This window comes from Rhincodon typus, chromosome 22 (assembly GCF_021869965.1).
Source record: "Rhincodon typus isolate 14 chromosome 22, sRhiTyp1.1, whole genome shotgun sequence".
Taxonomy (NCBI): Eukaryota; Metazoa; Chordata; class Chondrichthyes; order Orectolobiformes; family Rhincodontidae; genus Rhincodon; species Rhincodon typus.
In genome coordinates, this window is record NC_063353.1 from 4,528,208 (window position 1) to 4,550,758 (window position 22,551).

The following is a 22,551-nucleotide window of genomic DNA, read 5'->3' on the forward strand; positions in this document are numbered from 1 at the left end:
TTATTGTCACATGTACCTATGTGAAGTGAACGTTTTTCTGTTTTGCGTGCACTATAAGCAGATCATTACCACACAAAATGAGTTATGTGAATAAAACAGAGCAAGGAATACAGTGTTACAGCTGCAGAGAAGGCACACAGTGAGATCACTGTTAAATTATAATTTAGGTCTGTTCAGAAGTCACATAACAGTGGGGAAGAAACTGTTCTTCAGCCTATTTGCATGTGTGTATCTTCTGCCCAATGGAATAGGGTGGAAAAGAGTATAACTGGTGTGGGAGGGGTCTTTGATTATGTTGGTTGCTTTCCCAATCCGGTGGGAAGTATAAATGGAGTCAGTGGATGGGAGGCTGGTTTGCGCAATGGACTGGGCTATGTTTACAACTCTCTGTGGCTTCTTATGGTCTTGGGAAGAGCAGTTACCAAACCACACTGTGATGCATCCACATAGGAATGTTTCTGTGGCGTGCCTACAAGAATTGGTCAGCGTTCTTGTGGACATGCCGAATTTCCATAGCCTCCTGAGGAAGTAGAGACATTGTTGTGCTTTCTTGACCGTTGTGTGGACGTGGGTGGACCAGGACAGATTGTTGGTGATCATCAGTCCCGGGGGACAGAGAGAGAGACACACACACAATCACCTGCAAGTTGTAATCTGGAGCTGCAGGTAGTGGTAATGGTAGGGTCTCTGACTTGTCTTCCATCCCATGGTTGACCAGAAGCTGCCTGTTCTTGCTGCCTTCCACTGGGGTGTGTGTTGTAAAGACAAACAACCTGTTTTGGCTGCACTATTAGTTCCTGGTGAACTTGGAGCTTCCAGACTAGGGGCAGGATCCGTGCCACACTCCTCTGTTATGTAAGTAGGTTCGGTAGACATTTTTCACACAGCAATCTCCCATTAACAGCAACAAAACAAATGGTCCCAGGGCAGTTTTCTCTTCTGGCCTCCTGTGAACTGGACCCCTACTGGTTTACAGACTTCAGGAAACCATTTCTGAATCTCTCTCAAAGAAAAGGAACAAGTTGGCATGAAGCTGAGAAAAAATCCATTAATTTGTTGCCAGGTTTGTGACAAAGCTGTTGGAAGATTTGGTTTTCTTTGTCGCTCATGTGCCTTGCAATGGTCAAGATGTCTTGGATGTGGTTATCACGAAACCAAATCGGGAGAGACAGAAGTTAATGAGGGAACAGAATATCTTGAAACAGGTAAGACTGATGTGCCATTTTGTTTTGGAAAGCTTCCCTTATTCACGCGAATAGTTCCACAGGGCATAATCTAAAAAGTTCAGTTCACTTCACCAATTCGGTTATAATTTGTGATTTGGCTAATGTACTTTATTGAGAATTAGAATTAGGGTTATGGTGACATGTGCTCAAGTACAGGAGGACAGTGAAAAATTTGCAATGTCACCCCTCACGGCACCATCTTGGGTACAAATCTTTGGTGCAAAATAGAGAAATAAAGAAAAAGAAATCCCATGACCTTACGGTAATACAGGTTAGAAAATCAGAAATAAAGTATCGAGAAAGCCCAGCAGAGGGCAACTGAGAGGGAGAGGCATCACTTTGGCGCATACCTTAGAGCCTGGAAGCAGTCACCCATACTGAGCAGCAGATTGTTATGGGCCTGGTATCAAGGGAATCCAGGATGGTCGCACCTCCATCTCCTACCGACCAACCTCATCCCACCCCCTTGACCTGTCCGTCCTCCCTGGACTGACCTATCCCCTTCCTAACTCCCTACCTACACTCACCTTTACTGGCTCCATCCCCGCCTCTTCGACCTGCTTGTTTCCTCTCCACCTATCCTCTCCTCTATCCCTCTTCTATCCGCCTCCCCCTCTCTCCCTATTTATTTCGGAACCCCCTTCCCCTCCCCCTTTTCTGATGAAGGGTCTAGGCCCGAAACGTCAGCCTCTCTGCTCCTATGATGCTGCTTGGCCTGCTGTGTTCATCCAGCCCTGCACCTTGTTGTCCAGGATGGTGTGTTGCTTCCCGAGTACCAGGGTCCGGGATATCTCAGAGCAGCTGCAGAACATTCTCAAGGGGGAGGGTGAGCAGCCAGAAGCCATTGTGCATGTTGGCACAAATGACATGGGTAGAAATATGGATGAGGTCCTGCGGAGTGATTACAGAGAGCTAGGAAAAATGTTTTAAAAATCAGGACCTCGACGGTGGTAATCTCCAGATTACTTCCAGTGCCACGTGCTAGTGAGGGTGGAAACAGGAGGATATGGCAGATAAATGGGTGGCTAAAGAATTGGTGCAGGGGGCAGGGGGTTCAGATTGCTGGATCATTGGGACTTTTCTGGGGCAGAGGTGACCTGTTCAAGAGGGACAGGTAACAGCTGAACTGGAGGGAGACTGATATCCTGACGAGCAGATTTGCTAGTGCTGCCAGGGAGGGTTTAAACTAGATTGGCAGGGGATTGGGATCCTCAACAGCAGGGAGATGACTGCGAGACTCCAAGGAGATACAGTAATCAGAAATAACAAGTTGAAGAGACAGGTCAGGCTGGAACAGGACAGGGAGTGAGGAATGTCTGTTGGATTAAATTGCATCTGTTTCAATGCGAGAGGGCTGACAGGTAAGGCTGATAAACTCAGGGCATGGATAGGTACGTGGGACTTGGATATTATAGCCATTACAGAAACGTCACTAAGGGAGGGACAGGGCTGGCAGCTTACTGTGCCAGGGTACAGTTACTTTAGGCAGGACAGAAGTGGAGGACGAGTTGCATTTTTGATTAAGGGGCATATCACAACAGTGGTCAAAGATGAAATAACTGAGGGATCCTCCAGTGAGGCTTTGTGGGTGGATCTAAGAAATAAGAAGGGGATGGTGACATTATTGGGGTTGTATGATAGGCTAGCAATGCCCATATCCTCAGAGAAGAAGCTAATATGAAATGGGACTCTCTATCCCTCTGACTATGGATGATGGTCAGTCATAGAATCAGGATCCCTAAGGTGTGTGGAAACCGGCTATTCGGCCCATCAAGTCCACACCGAACCTTCAAACAGCATCCCCCTACCCTATCCCTGTAACCCTGCATTTCCCATGGCTAACCCACCCAGCCTGCACATCCCTGGACACGCTGGGCAATTTAGCGTGCCCACTAAACCTAATCTGCAGTCTTTGGACTGTGGGAGGAAACCAGAGCACCCGGAGGAAACCCACACAGACACAAGGAGAATGTGCAAACTCCACACAGACGGTCGCCCGAGGGTGGAATTGAACCTGGGTCCTTCGTGCTGTGAGGCAGCAGTGCTAACCACTGAGCCACCATGCTGCCCCAAAATGTCAATGTTCAAGCTGAAGCCAATCTGGTTGGTTCTGATCTGTTAGATTAAAAATATCAAGGGATGAAACAATAAGATAAACAGGATTGAGATACAGATCAGTTCCTGATCGAATTGGATAATGGAACAAATTTTGGGGGTTGAATGATGGCTCCCGTTCTGATTTTATTGCCACGATGTTTAGACAATTTAACACAAAAGGAGGCAAAAATGGATTGAATTGGAGTTTGGAACTGTCTAAATAAAACTCTAAGTGATTGCGATTTCTGCCAGTATCATCTGACGTGTCTGTTTCTTTTGTCAACTTCCATGGCAGATCTTTGGGATTTTAAAGGTCCCTTTCATAGACAAAGGGGAAGGGCCAATGTTGAGACTGGAAGACCTCGGAGATCAGAGATACGCTCCGTATCGGTACATATTACGGCTCTGTTACAGAGTGCTTCGGCACTCTCAGCAGGATTATAGGAAGAATCAGGTAGGTACTGTGTATTGCTAACACCATTAAGATTGTGTATATTACTAACATGTACACTGAAAACAGATGCATTAAATTTACTGGGGAGAGAAAGGTTACTCACTCACGCAAGACTTCAGAATGGATATGGATTCAGTTTGGAGAATGCTTTTGCAACTCTTGTTCTTGATCCCTCATTTGCCAGCAGGCCTTCACAAAAGGTTTTGCCTTTCAGGAGTACATTGCAAAGATGTTTGGCATCATGCAGTCCCAGATTGGATACGATGTGTTAGCAGAGGACACCATCACAGCCTTACTACACAACAACAGGAAGCTGCTGGAGAAGCACATCACAGCGAAGGAGATTGAAACTTTTGTCAACCTGCTGCGAAGGAACAGGGAGCCCAGGTGGAATAGTTTGCGCTTGTCTGACCTTTCCTTTTCCCCAAGGCTTTTCTTTCCCGTTTGTGGTTAAAATTAAATTGTTTCTTGGCAAGAGTTCTCACTTGGATCTAACAACAAATGCAAGAATAGCACATTTCAAACAATCACGACAATTTATGCTACCTTTCCCCTGTAGTGTAAATTATTAGTCATACAGCACGGAGACAGGCCCTTTAGTCCATCCAGTCCATGCTGACTGTAATCCCAAACTAAACTAGACCCACCTGCCTGCATTTGACTTGAATCCCTCCAAACCTTTCCTGTTCATGTACTTATCCAAATGTCCTTTAAATGCTGTAACTGTATTCACATCCGACGTTTTCATTCTGCAATTCATTCCACACATGAACCACTCTGTTTTAAAAAAAATGCTCCCCATGTTATTTTTAAATCTTTCTCCTCTCACCTTATGCCCCTGAGTTTTGAATGCCCCCACCCTAGGGAAAAGACCCTTGCTATTCACCTTAGCTGTACCCCTTATGATTTTATAAACTTCATAAGATCACCCCTGAACCCCTCATGCTGCAGTGGGGGAAAAAAAAACAGTCCCAGCCTATTTTTATATCTCAAACCCTCCGGTCCTCGCAACATCCTGGTAAATCTTTTCTGAACCCTCTCCAGTTTGATAATAGCCTTCCAAGTTGTTGTGGTAGTTCAGAATTTGGTATTCTTGCATTGGTCCTGATGAGTGCGAGGTTCAGCACCATGTTTGTCTTTGAATAATAATCAAGCTGTACCGTGCAAAATAATTTGAAAATACAAATAATTTGCTGTATGTGTTTTTTTTTCCTCACCAGAAATTACAGAACGTTTTTTTTTCTTACCTTATAATAATAGCATGGCCTTTAACTCACTACTAGGTGCCAGCAAATTCCAGACCAGTTGTTTGGTTGTGTGCCACAGGAATTGGTGATAAAACACTTGACTGTTTATGGTATTGTTTTCCTCGCAGGTTCTTAGATTACTTGTCAGACCTTTGTGTGTCCAACAACATTGCTATCCCAGTCACTCAGGAACTGATCTGCAAATTCATGTTGAATGCTTCCAATGCTGACATCCTCATTCAAACCAAGTAAGCACCATTCTCTGCAGGACTGTCTGTCGTTCTGAAAACTGGGCGGTTTATGAGCATCACATGTTGGCAGCATAAAACTGTAGGGAGAGCTGATACAATGTCCCCCTTTTACCAGTGTGTCTCAATAGAACACAGAACGGTACAGCACAGGCCCTTCAACCCACAATGCTGTGCCGAACATGATGCCAAATTAAACTAACCCCTTCTGCCTGCCCTAGGTCCAAATCCCTCCATTCCTTGCTTATTCATCTGCTTATCTAAAAATCTCTTAAACATCCCTATTGTATCTGCCTCTACCACCACCCCTGGGGGTGCGTTCCAGACTCCAACCACTCCCTGTGTAAAAAATGCGTCTCCTTTGAACTTTCCCCCTCTTATCTTAAATGCATGCCCCCAAGTATTAGACATTTTAACTCCGGGGGGGAAAACTCTGACTGTCAACCCTATCTGTGCATCTCATAATTTTATAAACTTCTATCAAGTCTCCCCTCAGCCTGCGCCACTCCGGAGAAAACAACCCGAGTTTTTCTAGCCTCTCCTTTATAGCTGATGCCCTCTAATCCAGGCAGCATCCTGGTAAACCTCTTCTGCATCCTCTCCAAAGCCTCCACATCCTTCCTGTAATGTGGCGACCAGAATTGAATGTAACACTCTAAGGGTGGCCTGACCAATGGTTATCACTCCGTTCCTACACTGCTGCATTGTGAACCTATTCCTCAGTAATTCTAAAATATTATTGAAATGTACAAAATTATTAATTTCTATTCTTGAAACCTGATCAATTCCGTTTGAGTACAACAAAGAACTGCGGATGCTGAAGAACCTGAAACAAAAGCAGAAAGTGCTGGAGAAACTCAGCAGGTCTGGCAGCATCCAAGGAGGGAAAGCAGAGTTAACGTTTCGAGGTCTGGTGACCCTGGAAGAATGATTCTTGGACTCCAAGCTGCCTTCCACCCGTAGATGCTGCCAGACCTGCCACTTTTATTTCAAGTTAAATGTGACAATGTGACAATGCAGCTCTGACAAAGGGACAAAGATGCTGGAAATCTGAAATAAAACAGTGCCTACTAGATAAACGTACAAGCCTATGAATGAATGCATCAATTAGGAGCAGGAGTAGGTCATTCCGTCCCTTGACTCCACATCCCTACCTCCCTCCAACTATCTGTGACTCCTTGGTCAGTGAGGAGTCTGTGTGTCTGCCTGAAGTCTACAGAATGAACCTGCCACTGTCTGGGGGAGAGTTCAACAGACGCACGAGCCTCTGACAGAAAAATAAAACACTTTTCCCTGTCTTTTAATGGGAAACCATTTTATTATTAAACGGTGTCCTCCAGTTGTGGTCTGTCCCAGAAGGATGAACATGGTTTAGCACCCAAACTGTCAGTCCGGGCTGGTTGATGAAGTGGTAACCGTGTGGAGCTGGAGGAGCACAGCAGGCCAGGCAGCATCAGAGGAGCAGGAAAGTCGACGTTTCGGGTCGGCACCCGTCCTCCGGAAAAACAAAAATTTCTGAGGAAGGGTCCCGACCCAAAACGTCAGCTTTCCTGCTCCTCTGATGCTGCCTGGCCTGCTGTGTTCATCCAGCTCCACGCTGTGCTATCCCTGACTCCAGCATCGGCAGTTCCTACTATCTCAGGCTGATGAAGTGGATTTTCTGTTCCTCCCCGCACAGCCTGTCTGGTAGTTGCGTTCAGTTTCCTTCACGAGGCACTGATGTGGACGGACTTATGGGCCTTGCTTCCAGAGGCTCATGGGAATTGAGGAGTTGGATGTGCCACACTTTGCCTCTGCACCACAGGGTCCTGAGTTCAAGTATGGCTTATTCAGAGTCGCACAACCCGGAAACAGACCCTTTGGCCCAGCTCATCCATGCTGACCAGGTTTCCTATACTGAGCTATTCCCATTTGCCAGCATTTGGCCCATATCCCTCTAAATCCTTCCTATGCATATACCCGTCCAGATGCCTTTTAAATGATGTAATTGTACCACTTCCTCTAGCAGCACATTCCATATACACACCACCCTAAATGTGAAAAAGTTAGGTCCCTCGGCTCCCTTTTAAATCCTTCCCCTCTCACCTTAAACCTATGCCCTGTGGTTTTGGCCTCCCCTATCCTGGGGAAAAGACCTTGACTATTCACCCTATCCATGCCCTTCACGATTTTATTAAACCTCTATAAGGTCACCCCTCAGCCTCCTACGCTCCAAGGGAGAAAGTCCCGGCCTATCCAACCTATCCCTATAATTCAAACCCTATAGTCTTGGTAATGTCCTTGTAAATCTTTAATGCGCCCTTTCCAGTTTAATAACACCCTTCCCATAGCAGGGCAACCACAATGTACTCCAAAAATAGCCTCAGCAATGTCTTGTACAGCAAAGTGCAGAAAAACCAATGCTGAGACTCCAGTGCGGTACTGAGTGAGTGCTGCATTGTCGGAGGTGCTGCCTTTTGGATGAAACATTAAACGGAAATCCCACCCATTTATTGAGGGCGATTTGTCAAGGTGCTGAAGAAGAGTCGTTCTCCCTGGCCAACTTCTGCCCCCGGTCAACATCTCAACCCCCACAACCCCGATTATTCCTCTGTTAAGCATATTCAGAACACAACTGTTAGTCTGTGGTGCTGACAGAACAGCGGGGAACAACTGGGAAGGTCAGATTTTGTTTTTTGAGCAGTTTGATTTGTTTTTCTGAGAGATTTGGGTTGGAGGAAGAGGTCTGGCTCTGAAAGATTTTGTTATTTGGAAAGGTGAGGGTTGACGAGGCTTGTGGAAACTGTCTCGCTGTTTTCAGACCCTGCAGAGGTACGTCAGAAGGGACCGAGAGTCCCAGGTTGATAAGCTGTTCCTCTCGGCTAATTCTGCAAGGGAAGCAGATTTAAAATTTTTAGCAGAAGTATTTGGGGACGGAGACGTTTGTGAAAGAACATTTTTAACGCAGCAAGCAGTTGAGACCTGGAACGCTGTGCTTTCAAAGGGGTGGAAGCTGAGGTGGTGAATGATTTCAGAAGGAAAATGGACAGGCGCTTGAGGGCTGGGGGTTGGAGCAGTGCAGGTGGGAATGAACCAGATTGCTCTGCTTAGAACTTGCATTAACTGAGTGAGTCAGATTTTCCTCCTCCCTGTGCTATACATGGCAGGAGTTTACAGCTATTTGTGGCTCGAGTATTGTTCACGTTAGTGTTCTGCTCTGTAAAGGCTGTTATCAAACCGTGGGGATTTGAGTATTGAAAACTCCTTGCTTGAAGATGATGTTGATGAGGATGAGGTTTGGTTGTACTGGATCGATGGAGACAAAGAGCCACACGGCAAATCCATACGGCAGCTGGCTCAGGAAGCAAAGGAGGGAAACCAGGAGGATCAGGACATTTTAACGTACTACAGGTAATTATTCTTTAGTAATCTAGTTTTTGTTTAAATGTCTTTTGAAATACGTACGGTTGGACTGAATTTACTCTCTGGCTTTCTTTTTTCCACAACAACACTTTTTTTCTTTTTTGCATTTATATAGCTTCCTTCACCTAGTAATATGTCCCAAGGTGCCTCTCTGAGCATCAGCAGGAGTCTGCTGATGACAGAGCCAAAGAGAGGGCGATGTGTGAGGGTTGGTGACCCAAGAGAGCGATTTTAAGGACCATCTTATTGAAGGAGATGGGCGTTGATGGATTTAGGGAGAGAATTCCAGAGATCTTGGGAGGGTTGTTGGGGATTGAGGATATTTAAGTTGTTCCTTTATTGGCTCATGTGATGTGGGCATGACTGGCAAGGATAGCATTTGTTGCCCGTCCCATTTCGCCCAAGAACTGAGGATCTTATTATTTTAATCAACCTGGTCGGACAGGTTAGACAGATTAGACAGATACCACTGTGTAGGTGGGAGTTGAAACTAGACCCCCTGGTGTCGAAGTAGGGACACTACCTCCATGCCGCAAGCCCCTTGAATTGAGGGTCTTACTAGGCCATTTCAGAAAGTGTCAGTGGAGTCTGGAGCCCCTTTTAGGGCTCGACCTACAAGACCTAATGAGCGAGATGGATTTTTGCAATGATTAATGATGATAATTTCCTGGCCTTCACTCCTCCTGAGCCCTGTTTCATAGTCCAGATTTACGAATTGAATTTAAATCCCACCAGCATTGACATTACTACGACATCCGCATCGCCCCCTAAAGCAAGGGTGGAAATTTTAAAATGTGGGCATTGCTGGGACTGGATACGAGCAGCAGCATTTCGAAATGAGCTGGCATTGGCTCAGTGGTTAGCACTGCTGCCTCACAGCGCTAGGGACCTGGGTTCGATTCCACCCTCGGGTGACTGTCTGTGTGGAGTTTGCATATTCTCCCCGTGTCTGTGTGGGTTTCCTCTGGGTGCTCCGGTTTCCTCCCACAGTTCAAAGATGTGCAGGTTAGGGTGGATTGGCCATGGGAAATTGCCCCGTGATGTGCCGGCTGGGTGGGTTAGCCATGGGAAATGCAAGGTTACAGGGATCGGGTTGGGGGGAGGGGGGTGGTGTGAATTTGGGTGGGATGCCTTTCAGAGTGTGGACTCGAGCGGCTGAATGGACTCTTTCCACTCAGTAGGGATTCTGTTTGAGGAGGGTCACAGACGCGGGTTGACAGTGGTTTTAATCACTGCCCTTTTTTTCCCACCTTCCGTTCCCCACAGGTACCAGCTGAACCTTTTTGCGAGAATGTGCCTCGATCGTCAGTACCTTGCCATCGACCAGATCTCGACACAGCTGGGAGTGGATCTCATCCTGCGCTGTATGTCGGATGAGAATCTCCCGTACGATCTGCGGGCTTCTTTCTGCCGGTTGATGCTGCACATGCATGTGGACCGCGACCCGCAGGAATTGGTCACCCCGGTGAAATACGCCAGGCTGTGGACCGAAATCCCAACCAAGATTACAATTCACGAGTACGCTTTGGATTCTGAGCTTGCGTATTGTTTAGTCAGTGCCGCAGAATGATGAAGTAACTAGCTGTGCATCACCTGAGTCGATGACCTCATGGTTTGAATCCTCTCTTAGAATTATTTGAGCCAAGCAGAATTAAAGAATTTGCACTTGTATAGCACCTGTCACGACTTCAGGAAAGAGAGTGCGTGAATAAAGCACAGTTAGCAAGAACATAAGAAATAGGAGCAGGGTTACCTTTAGCCTGTACCATTTAATAAGGTCGTGGCTGAGCCAATTGTAGCCTCAACTGTATTTTACTGTTCGTCCCCATTAACCCTTGACCCCCTTGTTGGGTTAAAAATCTGCCTGACTCTGGCCCGAACATATTCAATGGCCCAGTCTGAATGGCCTGTATTCATATTGTTGATTCCATGTAATATTGTATAACTCACCCGTAGCCCAGAGGAATTACACACAATTCATAAGAGAATATTTTACTGTTTAATCGGCATTTATCAATTATATGAAAGAAAAACAATATTAGGAAAGGTTTCCAGAGGATTGGTATTTTAAATGTTTTTACACCACATTCACTGGGTGCGAAAAGTTGTTTGCTTTCATATTTTTGTGATGACAATATTATATTGATCCCAATGTGCGTCGGCTGTGTAATGAGGTACCTGCCTGGTGAAGCATCTCTAAACGTTCCTATCCATGGGCAGGTACGACTCAGTGACAGACATCTCCCGTGACGATAAAAAGAACAAGTTTGCTCTTACGGTGGATTTTGTGGAGGAGTACCTTAAAGATGTTGTGACTCAGCCATTCCCATTCGGAGACAAGGAAAAGAACAAGCTCACTTTTGTGGTGAGTAACAGGGAATGAAATTAATCACGGAATCATCACGGAGCAGAAAGAAGCTCTTCAGCCCATCGTGACTGATTCTATCCCCTAGTGCCAATCCTCTGCCTTTTCCCTATGTCCCTCCATGCCATCTCTATCCAAAGAACCATCCAGTGCCATCTGCAATGCCTTTATTCAACCTGCCTCTTTCACATTTCAGTGCATTGCAGATCCTAACTACATGCTGTGCGATTCTTTGCTGTAAATACACTGTTCCTCATTTTTGGGGTTTATGATGTGATTATTAACGTGGAGATGAGATCCTGCATTGACCTGGGGTGAGCCCTGTATAATGGGAAATAAGTTTTCCAGTTTCTGCTGACTGTGACAGCACAATTGAGTTTGATAGTGCAGACCCACTGACTAAAATCACTCTCTGTTCCATTTCCAGGTGGTGAATTTAGCCCGGAACTTAATCTACTTCGGGTTCTACAGCTTTAGGGAGCTTCTGAGGCTAACACGAACACTCTTGGCCATCCTGGACTGTGTCCAGAATCCTACACCATCATACTTGGAAAGACTCAGCAAGTTTCAGGATGGAGGTGTGTGTAGAGCGCGCCCTCATTTCATGTTCTGATTGAACAGGCGAAGCTAAACAAAACAAATCCTCAATATTATTGTGTGAAATTGTTGAATCCTCGGTCCCTCGTTAATCCTCCTGATTTGATGCTTTTGCTACCTTAACTAAAATCAAGTTTTTTTTGTATTGACCTGATGATCTTGACATCACTGCCTCAGTGAAAATAAACTCAGCCGCTGTACATTATTTTAATGTGCACTTTTGTGGGATGCAGGTGTGACTGGGAAGGCCAATATTTGTTTATTCTTCCATAATTTCCAATGAAAAGGAGTAGTTTTCTAGACCACTTCAGAGGGTAGTTAAGAATCAACCCCATTGCAGCGGGTCTGGAGTCGGCTACGTCAGATTTCCTTCCCTTAAGGACATTCATGAAGCAAATGGGTTTTCACAAAAGTCAGTGTAGATTCATGGTCATTATCACTGGGACTGGCTTTCAATTCCTGATTTATTCATTGAATTTAAATTCAATCACAGGCTGTGGTCAGATTTCAACCCCTCTCTCCAAAGCATTGGTTTTGACGTCTAGTGATAGTGCCACTAGTCCAACATTGCCCACCAACAGAAACCGCTGATGCTCATTACTGAAGTTACACCTTTTGGCAAAAAACATGGTCTGACGCACAATGCTGAGCAGAGGAAATTAGTTTGCCTTTAGTTTAGTTTTACTCTGATTTAAAAAATTATTTTCAAAGCATTGTTATTTTCGGACATTTCCATTTACACTGAGCCCCTGAATTGCCCTGCTTGTAGATTCTGTAATTGGCCAGCATTGTCTGCTGTCTGGTGTGTGTTCCATCCATATCCAGTCGAACGCTACTGTTTTGAGCTCCCATCATATTCTGCACCAAATGCCACTTGACTAAAAGTAAAGTCGCTGACAACCCTACCAGACCATAGAGCTGCTCTCTCTCATTCGAGAGAGGTGATGGTTTAACCTGAGGGTCACCACGCCTCCGATGAGGGGAGACGTACAGGAGGAGCATACCTCGGCCAGTGCGGGACTTGAACCCATGCTGTTGGGCATCACTCTCCCTCACAAACCTGCCATCCAGCCAACTGAACTAACAAACCCCTGACCCACTTGGCCACTGTGTTACCTGTAGTTCTGCACAATTTGCAGATATTTTATTAACATTGCATGTGACGTATTGCTAATTTAGTTTTTATCCCGGAGATCCCTCGTTTTAACTTTGATGGAGGCTTTGCCCCTAAAAGATGTCCAATCACATTCTCCAACACTGTTGTGAACATATATTGGGGATAGAATTTTGAGTGGCATGTATGGGGCAAGGTTTGTAGATTGTCCTGCTCCTGGGCACTGGGAGGAGCCTACCACAAACAATGCCTGACCCAAATGCAAACTGTGGGCAATTCTTGGCCAGGATACCTCAGTTGCTAGCGCTCTCTGCTCAGCATCAGAATATCACGGGTTCAAATCCCACTCCAGACTCTTCAGCAGTGTTCCCCCTTTCAGCTGAGCGAGCATTGCGTTGTTATGGGTGCAGCCCTTTCAATGAAATGTTGAACTAAGGCCTCCTGGTTGCACAATTTTTTTTAAAGAAGAAAAGTCGAGTGGCACAGTTTCAAAGACGGGGAGGGGAATTCTCCTCCACGTTTATCCCTGGACCGCACCTTGAGAAGTTCATGCTTTGTCACTGGTGGGATCTTGCTGTGTGCAGACTGGTTGCTAATGACGGTGGGGCGCTACATTCCCTGGGAAGTACTCTGAGACACCGGAGGTTGCTATGTAAATGCAAGTCCTTTCTGTTCTTTGCCTTTTTTTTGTCCAATTGCCCCTGCTCCCAACTGCCCCTTTGCCCGCATACAGGGGTGTCCAGGGTCCCAGCGGATAGTCAGAATCCTGTTTCCACCACCCCCCCCCCCCCCCCCCCCCCCCCCCCCCGAGGCGAGAGTGCGATCTGCTTAGTCAGCGCACCACATGCTCCTCACCTGTCTCCGTCGCTCCCCTCCCCCCGGCCTTTGCAGGGAACAACGTGATGCGAACGATCCATGGAGTGGGCGAGATGGTGACTCAGATGGTGCTGAGCCGAGGTTCCCTCCTGCCTGGTGTTCTGCCAGACAATCCCGACAGCCAGGTCCGCAGCGCTCCAGGGAAACAGCCGCACGCCCTGGACACCGAGGATGTGACCGTCATGGATACAAAGCTGAAAATCATCGAGATCCTGCAGGTGTGCTCTCCACAGATTTGAAATTTTTATCGGCATGGCCTGGGTTTGGTAGCGAGCACCAGGAGAGAGGTTTATCAGTGTTAGCTGCTTTTGTACAATGTGGGTGTGATTACAGAGCAGCTCATTAACGTCTTCATTAAATTAATCTCACCAAGCTCTATAAATACAGGATAAGCTGCTAATTCAGGGACTGGACTGACTGATATCTCTGAACAGGTTGATTTTTAAACAACTCCAGTGAGATATTTACCCTGCAGAATAGTATTCTGGAGTGTCCCTACCTCAGAGCCTGAAGGTCAGGGTTTAAGTCCCACCTGCCCCAGAAGCCTGTTGTAATGTTGAACAGGTTGACTTTTTTTTTCCAAAATGACCGTCCCACTGAGAAAAAGGCCATTTGGCCCTGTTCTGACCCCAGGTGACCCTGTCCCACCTTTGGTCCATCTCACCCAAGCAGGAGGCCTGAATGTGCTGATCCGATTTCCCCCTTCAATGCATGTGCCATGTACACTTGGGTTGTGGTTCATCTTGTGTGAAAGTTTGGCCAAGTGACCCTGGTGTCAGTGGTTTAGTTTAGAAACCAATCCCTTCGTATTTGCATCAGCGCACTGTTTAAAGTCAGACTGCCCCTGGTGCTTGTCTATCTGGTAGAATCATTGACAAGTACACCATTGAAGGCAGCTGTCTCCCTCGGCATATTTGTGCATGTGCCTTTGGCTCCGTTTTATGGTAGTTTTGAGGTCAGGGAAACTGTCAGCTGTGCAGTGGGAGTCTCTATATGCTGCTTCTGTGAAAGTCAACTCCTTACTTTATTGTCAAAAAATTTTGAGAGTCTTGATGTTTAGCCAAGTGTATACAGTAGGCTGTTCACCTGAACTGCTCTCTAGTAGCAAGTTGTGCATTCTCGATCCTCAATGAGTAAAGGCTTTCTTTTTCCTGATGTCTCTATTGGATTTATTAACTGCTTTCAGATATTTATAGTCTCCTTGTTTTTGTCTCTCCTGTTGTCTCTCTACATCTAACCTCACCAACTCATTTGGTGGTGGCTGACCATTTAACAAACCTGAAAGCTTTCTGTTTTGAAAATTCACCCCAGCATGTTTGATCCTGACCCCTTGTTAAAGTCCATCTGCACCTGCCTGGAATTGTGAAAAGGGCTTTACTTTTCAGTTCATCCTCAGCGTCAGGCTGGACTATCGCATCTCCTACATGCTGTCGATCTACAAGAAAGAATTTGGAGAGAACAATTCCGTTGACTCCTCAGCGGGTTTATTGACGGAAACCACGGGTGAGTGTACGCCTCCCTTTCTGTCCTTCTGAAAGGAAGTTCCTCTCTCTCTCTCTCAGTTGGGCTGATGACTGTTTTCGGGGTGACTGCTTTTGGTCCAAAGCTGTTTCTCATCCTCTGGTCAAGATAAAGAGGAAATCCGAGTTGGATTGTTGCAATTTGGAAGTTTGAATGTTGTGCTGATCATTTTGATTTCCTCTATGCAGCAAAAATATTCTGGGGCCGAGTGATTCACTGTTAACTAGAATGCTACAAATAGCTGCATGCTGCCGTGTGTCTGGTTTACATTATGCATAGCACCCTTGCTTTATATATGATCAGTGTGAAATGTGCAACTGTGTTATGGGCTGGTTTGGAATGATGGAATAGAATATCACTCGCTCTCTCTCTCGCATTCTCTCTCGCGTTGGGACTCACTGGGTCACGGATCCCACATTCTGTCAAAGTAACTGATTTGCTCTGAACGCTCCTTTTGCCCCAGGCTCCTGCTGAGCGAGGAGGATAAGACACGGTGGCCTTGTCACACACTTTGCTTTTCTCCTTTCTCCACCCTCCTTATCCTTTTTCATTTTCCTCATTTTTTTTTTCTTGCTCTGTAGCTCTCTCACGCTGTCTGTCCTCTGTCTTCAATTGTAGAATCCCTACAGTGTGGAAGCAGGCCATTTGGCCCATTTGAGTCCACACCATCCCTCTAAAGAACATCCCACCCAGACCCATCTCCCTACGCAATCCCTGTAAATCTGCATTTCCCATGTCTAGACCCCCTAGCCTGCACATCTTTGCACACTACGGGCAATTTAGCATGGCCGATCCACCCTAATCTGCACACATTTGGACTGTGGGAGGAAACCCATGCAGACACTGGGACAATGTGCAAACTGCACACAGACAGTCTGTTGGAGGGTGGAATCGAACGTGGGTCCTTGTGAGGCAGCAGTGCTAACCACTGAGCGGCTGTATCGCCTGAGACTCTGTAAGCATTTATAAGGGTAGGTCTTCATGCTTGTGAACATGAACAGGTTTTATAAAACAATTTGAGACAAGGCTTTGTAGGATAGGAAATGGTAAGGTTCCAGCTCTGATTCTGTGTAATCTGACCAGACTGTGTGACATTGCTCTGGTACATGTGGGTATTAAACCCATTAGGTCAAAGGTCGCTCAGATAGCGTCCAGGCATATGCCTTTCCCATCAGCATTTTATTTCCACTCGGACATCGCAAACCTAATCTAAAATACACAGATTACCTTTTACCAATTAACCAGACAATTCCTCACCTGATTATCCCTTAATTAACATGTCGGAAAGTGAGAGGCCATGCACTTTGCTAGGAAGAATAGAGGCATGGGCTATTTTCTAAATGGGGAGAAAATTAAAAAATCTGAAGTCCAAAGGGTCTTGGGAGTCATGGTCCATGTTTCTCTTAAGGTAAACTTACAGGTTGAGTTGGTATTTAGGAAGGCAAATACAATGTTGGCACTTATCTCAAGAGAACTAGATTATAAAAGCAGTGATGTACTTCTGAGGCTTTATAAAGCTCTGGTCAGGCCACATTTAGAGTATTGTGAGCAATTTTGGGCCCCTACCTCAGGAAGGATGTACTGGCCCTGGATCAGGTCCAGAGGAGATTCACAAGAATGATCCCAGGAATGAAAGGCTTAACATATGAGGACAATTTGAGGACTTAGTGTCCATACTCGAAGTTTGGAAGAATGAGGAGAGATCTAATTGAAACTTACAGAATACTGAATGGCCTGGACAGAGTGGATGATGGGAAGATGCTTCCATTGGTAGGAGAGTCTAGGATCCGAGGGCACAGCCTTGGAGTAAAGGAAGACGCTTTAGAATGGAGATAAGGAGAAACATCTTCAGCCAGAGAGTGGTGAATCTATGGAATTCGCTGCCACCGAAGGCTGAAGAGACCAGGTCATTGAGTACATTTAAGACTGAGATCGATAGGTTTTTGATTGTCAAGGGGATCAAGGGTTACGGGGAGAAAGCGGAAGAATGGGGTTGAGAAACTTATCCACCATGATTGAATTGCGGAGAGACTCGAAGGGTTGAATGGCCTGAGTTCTGTTTCTGTGTCTTACAGTCTTATGGGTTGGACAGTAGAGATGGAATGCAGAAGCTCATAATCATACAGTCATACAACATGGAAACAGACCCTTCAGTCCGAACATAATCCCAAACTAAACTGGTCCCGCCTGCTTGCTCCAGATCCACATCCCTTCAAACCTTACCCATTCATGTACTTATCTGGGTGTTTTTTTTTAAAAATGTTGTGACTGTCTCTGCGTCCACCACATCCTCAGGAAGTTCATTCCACACATGAACTACTGTCTGAGTTTAAAAAAAAAAATTGGCCCCTCGTCTTTTTTTTTAAATCTCTCCCCTCTGGCCTCAAAAATATGTTCCCTAGTCTTGAAATCCTCCAGCGGTGTTCAGTGATCTCTGTCCAAGTGAAATGCGGTGTATTTGATGTATTTCGGGTGATATTGATTCAGCAGTCTGTTTGTCCATCTCTGCTGATCTTCAAGTCCCCAGGCCTCCCTCAGTTAGAGATGTGTGACAGGTCGTTGGGTCAGTGTCACTTGTAGCCAAACGTCTGAATGTTATTTGATCGTTATTCTTTGAGGAGTGGTTGGAGTGTAATTTAATCTGGAAAGGATCACAATGCTGGTATTTTGAGGAGGTTGTTTTTTAAAGTGACCTTGTTTTGTTTTGTTTTGTTTTGTATAGTACCAGACCTCGAGGGAATTGGTGAACAGGCTGAGACAATGTTTGCAGGAAGGTACGGAGCACTGACATTTGGTTTCTTCTCTCTGTACTTTATGGTTAAAAACTTTTTAGCGGTAAAGGTTTGTGACTCTGATATTGTAATGTGATGAATAGACACCTCCCCAAGTTGCTGGCCTGTGTATTTAAATAGTCTGAAGTAAAGACAAAATTCACCTCTACTTATAGCTACCGTAGTCAATTAATGAATCATTCTTGGAAGCAAGCTGCAACATTTACTGGCTGAGCCTCCAAGGAAGGCTTAATATTCATTGTTCGCAATGTAAGGTAAATGGTGTAGCTGCAAGAAACACGGTACGCTTCACGAATTATGAATATTTGATCCTTTTAGCTCTAAGATATTGCAAACTTGCAAGTGTTATACCTATTCCCTGAAACAGGTTTTCCGTCACAGTATACCCTTTCACTCACTTGGAACAATGCCACCATGGAACTGTTGTTGGCCAGTTTAAATATGGAGTGGAATTCTGGCTTGGTTTCCAGAATTTTCCACAACATGATAGTTTGGGGAATTAATCAGTCTTAGCACCTCATGCTACGCACTGATCCAGCTGAGAGAAAGCACTAGGATGGCTGGGTTTGAATCTGTGGTCCCTTGAATTTCCTCCAACAACATGTTATGCTGCAAATATTTTTTTTTGAGTGGTTGTATATTAGGAGGAGTTTGTGCCTCGTTCGCTGTGTCTTCTGGACCTAAAAGCGGTGTATTCTAGTCCCGCTCCAAAGACTTCACAATCCAGAAACTGAACTGCACACACCACGTAAACACAGTGGCTACAAGAGCAGGTCAGAGGCTAGGAATATCGCGATGAGTAACTCACCTCCTGACTCCCCAAAGCCTGTCCACCATCTACAAGGCACAAGGCAGGAATGTGATGGAATACTCCCCACTTGCCTGGATGGGTGCAGCCCCAACAACACTCAAGAAGCTTGACACCATCCAGGACAAAGCCGGCTTGATTTTCATCCCATCCACCATGTGCAACACCCCCACTCCCTCCACCGCCGATGCTCAGTATCAGCAGTGTGTACCATCTACAAGATGCGCTGCAGAAATTCACCAAAGATCCTCAGGCAGCACCTTCCAAACCCACGACCACTTCCATCCAGAAGGACAAGATATATGGGATCACCATCCCCTCCAAGTCACTCACCATCCTGACCTGGAAATATCTCGCCGTTCCTTCACTGTCGCTGGGTCAAAATCCTGGAATTCCCTCCGTAAGGGCATTGTGGGTGGTCCTACAGCACATGGACTGCATGTGGTTCAGGAAGGCAGCTCCCCACCACCTCAAGGGGCTGAGAGAGATTTGCAATTAATGCTGGCCTAGCCAGCAATACCCACCTACTGTGAACAAATAAAACAATTTAGTTTTTAAAAATTGCTATTGTTTTATCTGTTTATCCCATTGCTGTTCAAGTAACTTGCTGCGCACAGATTAATTTCCCTGTGGCCTCCATTTCCAACAGCGACTGCTCTTCAATGACATGCTCTCAATTGACAGTGCAGTTCTGGAGAAATGTAAATTACAATTCAACATGTAAAGTCTGTGCTAATAATTTAATCCTGCTCTGTAGCCAAGAGAAAAACCCAGTGGAGCTGGATGACGAAGGAGGGAGAACGTTTCTGCGAGTGCTCATACACCTGATTAAACACGATTATCCCCCGCTTGTGTCTGGTGCCTTACAGCTCCTCTTCAAACACTTCAGTCAGAGAGCAGAGCTCCTTCAAGCCTTTAAACAGGTCAGTGCTCACTTCATTGTGGTGCCAGTTCCCTTGCATTTCATTGTCTTCCTTCATTCTCTCGCGCTCTCTCTCTCTCTCGCTCTCTCTCTCTGTCTCTCCTTCCATCTGTTCACAGGAACAAGAGTTGACCACCTTGAGCCTGTCTTCCTTTCCCTTACAAAGCTGGGTTGGATTCTGCACCTGGGGGTGACGAGAGGTTTGACCTTGAGGATGAGATTGTGAGGGGTAACAGCATGGTGTCGCAGAAGATGGCTGAACAGTCCCTGGTGTGGATTAAACAGAAATTTGGATGGTTTCATGTATGTGGAGGGCAAAAGATATGTGACTGTCCCAGGAGAGCTTCAGTGAGCCAATAGCTGTGCAAAGTCTTTCCTTTTCATTTTTCTTTCTTTTAAGTTTGAAAGAATTGATATTTTAAAGACTAACACATCTTGTTTTCCCCCTCTGTCTTGCGTTCCAGGTCCAGTTGTTGGTTTCCTCTCAGGATGTGGACAATTACAAGCAAATTAAAGCAGACCTGGACTTGTTGCGGTTAACAGTGGAAAAATCAGAACTGTGGGTGGAAAAGAGAGGAAGTTACGGCGGCAGTGAGACCCAGACTGAAGGAGCAGACGATGTGAAATCTGAGGTGTGTTCAGGACAAAGACCTGGGCTTTCCATTCGGACCCTGGTTTTCCAGTGTATTTTACCTCAAATTGGTGGAACCAGCACAGTGTTGTCAAAACTTCAAGCTCACACAAACGTTTTGATGATCTTTGCGCTAATGAAAGACTCGAACCTTTCAGCATTAACGCTGATGAAGATGTAAAGTACCAGTAGACGATAAGCCAAACCTCTACCTTTTTTTCACCTTTGGGAACATCGTTCTAGAAACAAACCCTGGCCACATAACCAGCACATCTCTCTAGGATTAATTCATTGCTAGTGGGAGTTCATGCCAATTGGACTCATTTTTCAGGTCTTCAAGGAGACTTCAAGGTATTGAAGGTACCTGACCAGCCTGCCCTTGTAAAACTCATGACACAATGTCCATCATTTGATCTGATTGAGCAATTGGACAACATTTGCTAAATAACCCCAAGTGTGTGGATAATTATACAGCCTCCTTCTGATTGTCAGGTGCATACTGCTGTGCACTTTCCTGAACTGGAAGCAACATATATCAACACAAAAGTTCTTTCTCTTTGCAGAAAGAATGTGTACAGGCACTGCAGCTGTTTCAAGTCAAGAAAAGAGCTATTCTGTGGTTCATTTCTCAATGCAATCCCCCGACCAATCAAAGGCAACCCCGTCTGGTTTAACAAGGTTTGACAGTTAACTGTCTGTCATCATCAACTGGTGCTGGTGCATTCTCAAGAAGGCCGCTCACCACCACCTTCATCAGGGCAATTTGGGATGGCCCAGCCGGTGACACCCATGTTCCGTGAAAAATTAGAGTGCCTCAGACTTTTGAATTTAGCGATTTGCAGACAGAATGGAGCGAGAAAGAGAAACAATTTTTTCTAGTAGGGGGAAATTTAGAAATCATGGGGAGGCAATGGCCTAGTGCTATTATCGCTGGACTGTTAATATGGAGACCCAGGTAGTGTTCAGGGGGACCTGGGTTTGAATCCCACCACGACTGATGGTGGAATTTGAATCATTTTTTAAAACATTTGGAATTTAGAGTCTCATGATGCTCGTGAATGCATTGCTGATTGTTGGAAAAACCCATCTGGTTCACTAATGACCATTTAGGGAAGGAAACTGCCATCCTTACCCGGTCTGGCCTAATGTAACTCCAGACTCACAGCAATGTGGTTGACTCTTCACTGCCGTCTGGGGGGGCAGTTAGGGATGGGCAGTAAATGCTGGTCCAGCCAGCAACGCCCTGACCTAATGAATGAATAAAACAGTGTAGCCAGGTTACTCATTGTGCCCCCTGCTTGATACTTTCTGAACTGAAAAATGTGTGGCACGTCCTGTCTGCGCACCATCTCCTAGGCCCATTGTTGTTAATCACCTTGTCCCCCATCAAGCTGTGCTCTGAGAAGTGGAATGGGGACATGTTTTGTCCCTCGGTAGTTTTTGTAAATGTCGATCTAGCCTGTTTTCTGATTCTGGGGGAAAAAGAAGTACATGACACTTTCCAGAGAAATAGCTCTCAGATGCTTGGGCAATCCTTCCTTGGTGACAGGTAGCTCCCTGGGCGCTCACTACTGTCATCACATCCAGCCCACACTGGCTGGCTATCTGTCGTTCCTTACATTGTTCCAATCCTCCTCATCACCTCCGCCAGCTATTCCCTCCCTCCTTGTCACATTGGGCCTCCTGCCCAGGCCGTCACTGCCACCAGTCCGTCCCCCTCACCATCTCCTATCTATTCAGCTCACTCTGTTGAAGACCAAGGTGTATTGACTCGGTCTTGAAGTAGAGTCATAGAGTCATACAGCAGGCAAACAGCCCCTTTGGTCCAGCACATCCATGCTGATCACATTCAAACTCAACTCGTCCCACTTGCCTGCATTTGGCCTGTGTTCATCTCAACCTTTCCTATCTGTGTACCTTCTAAATGTCTTTTAAATGTTGTTAATGTACCAGCCTCCAGCAGCTCCTCTGGCAGTTCATTCCACGTACAAACCACCCTTTGCATGGAAGATGTTGCCTCTCGGGTCCCTTTTAAATCTTTCACCTTAAACCTATGCCCTGTAGTTTTGAACTTGCTTACCCTATGGAAAGACCTTGGCTATTGACCTTATCTATGCCCCTCGTGAACTTATAAACCTTTCTAAGGTCACCCCTCAACCTCCGATGCTCCATCAGAAAAATCGTTCCAGCCTATCCAACTCTCCTTATAATTCAAACCCTCCAGTCCCAGTAACATCCTTGTAAATCTTTT

The 22,551-nt window shown here is 45.8% G+C and overlaps 1 protein-coding gene across 1 annotated transcript in view; it reads left to right on the top strand.

Moving 5' to 3' along the window:
• itpr2 (inositol 1,4,5-trisphosphate receptor, type 2) overlaps window positions 1-22,551 on the top strand; it is a 200,613-nt gene that overhangs the window by 59,837 nt on the left and 118,225 nt on the right. The window contains exons 14-26 of the mRNA XM_048610561.1: window positions 1,064-1,205; window positions 3,619-3,777; window positions 3,992-4,164; window positions 5,153-5,272; window positions 8,477-8,662; window positions 9,941-10,192; window positions 10,895-11,039; window positions 11,467-11,617; window positions 13,642-13,844; window positions 15,012-15,129; window positions 17,870-17,921; window positions 19,505-19,670; window positions 20,134-20,301. Of these exons, the coding sequence (XP_048466518.1) occupies window positions 1,064-1,205; window positions 3,619-3,777; window positions 3,992-4,164; window positions 5,153-5,272; window positions 8,477-8,662; window positions 9,941-10,192; window positions 10,895-11,039; window positions 11,467-11,617; window positions 13,642-13,844; window positions 15,012-15,129; window positions 17,870-17,921; window positions 19,505-19,670; window positions 20,134-20,301 (2,035 nt within the window). The remainder of the gene's footprint in view (window positions 1-1,063; window positions 1,206-3,618; window positions 3,778-3,991; window positions 4,165-5,152; window positions 5,273-8,476; window positions 8,663-9,940; window positions 10,193-10,894; window positions 11,040-11,466; window positions 11,618-13,641; window positions 13,845-15,011; window positions 15,130-17,869; window positions 17,922-19,504; window positions 19,671-20,133; window positions 20,302-22,551) is intronic.